The sequence below is a fragment of the Aedes albopictus genome, chromosome 1 (genome assembly GCF_035046485.1).
Source record: "Aedes albopictus strain Foshan chromosome 1, AalbF5, whole genome shotgun sequence".
Lineage (NCBI taxonomy): Eukaryota > Metazoa > Arthropoda > Insecta > Diptera > Culicidae > Aedes > Aedes albopictus.
Window position 1 is genome coordinate 115,577,484 of NC_085136.1, and position 5,742 is coordinate 115,583,225.

Sequence of the window (5,742 nt, forward strand, 5' to 3'; positions counted from 1 at the left end):
TTCGGCAAGCGATGATTTCTTCAGGAATTTATACCGTCAGTGGGGGTGTCATTGGGCCAAAATTGCATAGTCCATCCCTTTTTAGGTCATTGCAACGATATTTTGACTCTAAATCAATGTTTGATTCGGTAGATACGTTCACGATAGTACGATACGTACGATAGATTCTCGCTCCAGTCGGTGAAAATTTTTCGTCATACGGAAAATTTTGGGAGTTTCGTGTGTTCGCCATTGTCCTATATTTGTAATTGCTCAGTCTGGGCAACCTCTGGTTGAAGACGGTGTAGTGTTCAGAAAAGTTTCCAGGAATTACTTTAAAGATTCATCCACAAAATCCAGCAAGAAATTCCATGGGACAATCGGGCGTAGAAACAGTGATTGTCGTGCATTTATTACGGTCTTAAAAGCGTGAAAGTTTCTGTTATAGTCCAGTGGTAAACGAAGTCGCAATACAATTATTGAGAAACTCAAACAAAAACGTTCGAGGTCAGTCGGGATGTGGATACATTTTTGTTGTAAAAATGTAAATCCACAGACAAACAGACGTGTCACTTGGAACAATGTGCGATTAAAATCATCCTCACAAAAGCATAATCGTCCAATGCTAATTACGTTGTGTTTCGCAAACTCACTGAATAGATGGCAATGGGGCACGTTCGGTGTAGTACTAGATTTGTAGTAATGAGCTGAATTTTAGTATGGTGAGAAGGTCCATTCTCCGTTCCTGCAATGAAATGGTGCAAAAAGCGTGGGTATTATGATTCCTTGCCTAATTTGATGTTGTTTGAGCAAAACTTTGGATAACTATGTTGTTTATGTTGCAAGAAATGCAGAAAATAACAACACTGTTGCCCAAAGTTTTGCTCAAACAGCATCAAATTAGACAAGGAATCATAATACCCACGCTTTTTGCACCATTTCATTGCAGAAACGGAGGATTGACCTTCTCACCATACTAAAATTCAGCTCATTACTACAAATCTAGTACTTCACCGATCTGTCCTATAGTGAGCAAACGTCAAACAGGAGTAAAAACGATGCGAGCGCCATGAGCGAGAGATTTGCGAACTGCCTTATATTTGAATAGTCCGTTAAAAAGGGATACAATGGGAAGTGGGTAGAGTGAGACTCCTGTTTCTCTGTGGTAAATCCCTACGAACAAACTGCTGTCGAGGTTTTGCTGAAGACGGTGAATTCGAGCGATAATGTTCCGAGAATCGATAATGTGCCATGTATAAAATCTAGGCACCTTTGGCCAGTCTGTGCCTTTTTTTTATTTAATTACCTATGTATCGACTTCAAAGGTAGCTACCACCGTAGATGTTTCGACTTCAGGCTGGATCACTTTTTCGTTCGTTTTATCGTTCAAGGAAGAATTGTATGTACATTTGCGATAATGATATCTTTTCCATTATCACTAAGGCATGGTACGATTTATGGTTCAGAAGAATCTATATCATGGGAGTGAGCAGTCGTGTTTCGAGAGTGGAAGCTTAGATCTGATAATCTTTGTGCGCTGATCCGATAATTTCGGTACGTACAATAGTATAGCGTGGTAGAAAAAAGTTTATGTAATTTATTAGTGTTATCTTCAATAGCAAAATAAAAGAATAATCATGATTATGCCCTAACTGCATGGGCATAATGAGGTGAATGTGGCCTTTCTTGAGCTTAGAGAAATCTGTGCCTGCCACATGATACACAAATGCAAAAATAGTATTACCAGATATCAAACGCAGATATCAAAAAGCAGTTCAAATTCTAGAACGGTATCGGCGATGCGTTGCGACCTTCCATCCATGAAAGTTTTAGAGGATTTACCATACCGTGAAGATCTCTAGGCACGCCAATGATTATAAACTGTGTTCTCTCTTTCGCAGATCATAAGTAAACATCTTTTCGATATATCGTATTCGCCATGGAATCCTTCAATCCGGAATCGCCGTTGAGACAAGATTTTCAAAAGGAATACAACATCATTCTGTTTGGCGAAACTGGCGCAGGAAAATCAACCCTGATAAATTATCTCACGAATTATTTTAAAAACGGTACACCGGGAAATTTCAAAATTGCAATTCCTACGAAGCATCACGCGGCAACCGAGGGTCTAGAGCACCACGAAGACAACGTTCAGGATGCTACAAAAAGTCAAACTAGAGCCTGTACCGAATACAATTTCAGAAAACAGGACACGATATTCAACTTCATAGACACGCCAGGGCTCAGCGATACCGAAGGACCGGAACAGGATGATTTCAACGTTCGGCAAATTATGGGAGCCGCTGAGCAGAGCGGAATGTTGACAGCAATCATCCTTGTTATAAATGGAACGCAGGCCCGAGCTACTGTAACGCTGCGCAACACGTTGTGTCTGTTGAGAAGCTCAATACCGGACGTCCTTCTGCAGAATCTCGTCGTAGTTCTAACAAACTGCTCTGTTACAACCGTCAACTTCGACCTGGTCCATTTAAAACCATGGACTGTTCCTGAGTCGAACGTTTTCCACATGAACAACTGTGCATTCAGTAGACCAGTATCACAATGGGCAAAAAATGAACGCATGAAGAAAAATCTGGAAAAGGATTGGGAATGCTCAATGGAAACCATTAAAGAATTGACCCATAACTTGACGCAGCTTGGTAGAAAAGCGACTGAAGCTTTCAAACAAATGCGCATAAACAGAGACAGAATAAAATCGCAGCTTCATAGCATTTTGTGGGAGGTAAAGCAGGTCCAGGATCTTCAAAACGAACTCGATATTATGAAAACCACTCAGCAACATATATCCACCGACATTGCAAAATATTCCGACTACAAGCGAACGAAACAAGTGGAATGTACGGAATGGGTAAGATGTGATTATTACAGTACAATCTGCACTAAATGCTGGAAGCTATGCAATGAATGTTGGGCTCATATCAAGTCGCCAAAAGCATTCTTTAGATCAAGACGACGTTCAACACCGATTATTAGTGGCATAATGAGTTTTTATAATGCTACAATTGGAGGAAATTGTCAATGTGGCCATCCACCCTACAATCACTTCGACGACAACATTAAATCAGTCAAGAAAACGAAAACCGTCGAGGAAATTCTCGAAGATATTAAAAACGCCTATGATGATAGCGTGAGTAAAAATGTGCAAATACAGTCTAAAATTGGTAGCCTGGACGCCGATATCGCTACTCTGAGACATGCGCTCGATACAAAAGAGGCGGAAATCCTGAAATGTTGTGATGAGCTGAAGAAGCTCTGCTCGCAGTTTAACTTTGTGGACGAGCTCCAAGGCGTCATTGATGTCATGGAGAGAGATGCCCGTACGCTTACCTCCACGGTGGCAAGGGTCGATGCCGAGAACAGAATTAGAAGCATCAAACAGTTGGTCGATACGCTGTCAAGTGCAGGGAAAAGTGACTAGAATGCAACACTAGTCTCAGGTAGCGATTCAAGTATAATAAATTCTTATGTCGAAGAGAATTATTTCTATTTAATAATATTCAGTTTCGAATAGTTTTTACTCTTAATTTTTATAGCACTATCATAACAAAACGTAATACCACTCTACTCGAAAAACGTCTGATCAATTTCGACCGGAGGATCAATTTGACCCAAGTTTACGATACTAGGCATCTTTTCCTCAAATTGCTCTTAAAATCATGCAATTTTACATGTGGTTGATTGCAGTCAGAAATACAGTGGATGGCAAGAATTTATTCTGTTCGGCCCTCTGTACCACAATGGGTGCTCTGCTCAGGACTGAAAGTATAGAGGCTTTTCATGCTTCAGAAAATTATTTGTATGTTCAATACCTACGTTCTTCTGTAGAATTCCTTGAAAATTTTCCCAGAAAATCCATCCAAAAATCACCGAAGAAACCCCTGGAAGATTTCTCAGTGAAAGTCCTGGAGGGATTTCCGATGAGTTCTCTAGAAGAGTTACTATTAAGTAAGATTAGTGTGATAGTTAGTTTAAAAAACTATTCAACCTTTGTACAACGACATATTCTTATCAATTCAGTTATGCTAAGCCTTGTATGTGGCGTGACGGCCAACGGAAATGAAAAACATACGCACATATTTTCAATCATAGAGGTCGGTTTCATGTTAGACATGACACGATTCGAGAGCGATTGGAGTAATGCAATACATAATTCATAACAGTCGCACGCGGTGCAAATATCTTTCACTGTTTGACACGAGACACCTAGTAGGTAGGTATGAATGCATGTTATTTCTTCTGCGCTGCTAATGGCTATTGACGAGGACAATCGTATCAACAAAAACAGGGAATCATAGTAAAGCATTGCCCAAACCGGCATATGATTTCGACTCATTCATAAAGTTATTGCAAATCGACATGTTCAATGTATATGGCCTTCTGACACCTGTGAGCCTGCACAGAGGTTTGAGTACAGTACAATGTAATTATTAATATTACCTATTAGGGTTTGTGTGCCATCAGTAATCTCACGCTCCCAATTTCATCCTATTCGAAAACAAGCGATTACGGCACCGACTGATTCCGTTCTTTTTGTTTTCATGCCTGCTCACTTCTAACAAAAATTACAAAAATAAGAAACAAAACAAACAGTGCTCTAATCCTTTGTTTTTCGTAGGATGAAAATGGGAGCCCCATGCTTAATAAGGGAACCAATACCCTATCTCCATAGTACGTACCTACTATGTTACTTTAACTTTTTCTAGTTGATAGAATCCCTGTTTTCCTAAAACCATTTCCGCAGTTTGTTTCTGTTTCTGTTCGAACTTCTGAATAAGACTTTGATAAAAAAAAAAACATAACTGAAGTATTCTTACAGTTGCGCAATCGATCGAATAAATGATTAATTCAAGTTAATGATCGAAAGGAATTCGCATTGTAAGCTGTCCGTCCAAGCTAGAGTTTTCAATAATAAAAAGTTGCCAAAGGAAATGTCATGTAATCAGGTGTCATTTTTATTCATATCACTTTGATTAATGTCTCCTGCTTGATGGGTATAGGTACCTCCGAGTGCCCCGACCAGTACCTTGGTACCCAGTGCACATACGTAGGTATCGCAATTTACATCAACAATCGCGTCGAAGGGGGTCAGCTATGATTACAAAATTAGTTCTTTTTTATAGCCGCCATGCATGGGAACCGTTCCTAATGCATTCCTGGGTATGTAGCACTGAGCATTTTTCTACACACACGGCACCGGCTGCAATCGATAGCAATCATCATGTTCAATTATTATCGCTGGCTGGCGATCGAAGCGCGGTATCTCTATTGATTGTGAAGGGGAAAACCTCATTCCATTGATAATGTCAAACGTGACACACTCGCGTTGCTCTCGTCAAGATGATGGTTGATCGGTCGCTGCGCTCGCTCCCTGATCAATAGATTTTGCTGACACGGATGACCACCGGCCATGAGAACTTCGGGTTCGGAGACGAATCTTATTCAATGGACATTGGAAACGCGCGGCCCTGGAATAATGATTTCTCTCGCCCTTATTTGATGTAAGTATGTGAGGTGAGATTGTGCAAATGAGTTGAATACCCTGAGCGTTTATCATCTTTCCCTAAGAAAAATGACAAAATCCATATTGCTACCCTGTAGAGAAGACTGGGTAGACTTGATTCCTTTTTCTTAATTTGCCTGTAACTTTAAGGAAAACGCAAAGCTAGATCCGATTTTGGTACAGAATGTCAGATAATCATCTATTGCAAGTTCATTCATAGAGTTTCTTTGGGTTTCCTCAAG

The 5,742-nt window shown here is 40.2% G+C and overlaps 1 protein-coding gene across 1 annotated transcript; it reads left to right on the plus strand.

Moving 5' to 3' along the window:
- The first annotated feature begins 351 nt into the window (after positions 1–351).
- Positions 352–4,970, plus strand: LOC109414107 (uncharacterized). Its single transcript, XM_029874056.2, has 2 exons — positions 352–1,533; positions 1,881–4,970. Exon 2 carries the CDS (start codon positions 1,919–1,921, stop codon positions 3,416–3,418), a length of 1,500 nt encoding a protein of 499 aa, XP_029729916.2. The 5' UTR covers positions 352–1,533; positions 1,881–1,918; the 3' UTR covers positions 3,419–4,970.
- Positions 4,971–5,742: the final 772 nt, after the last annotated feature.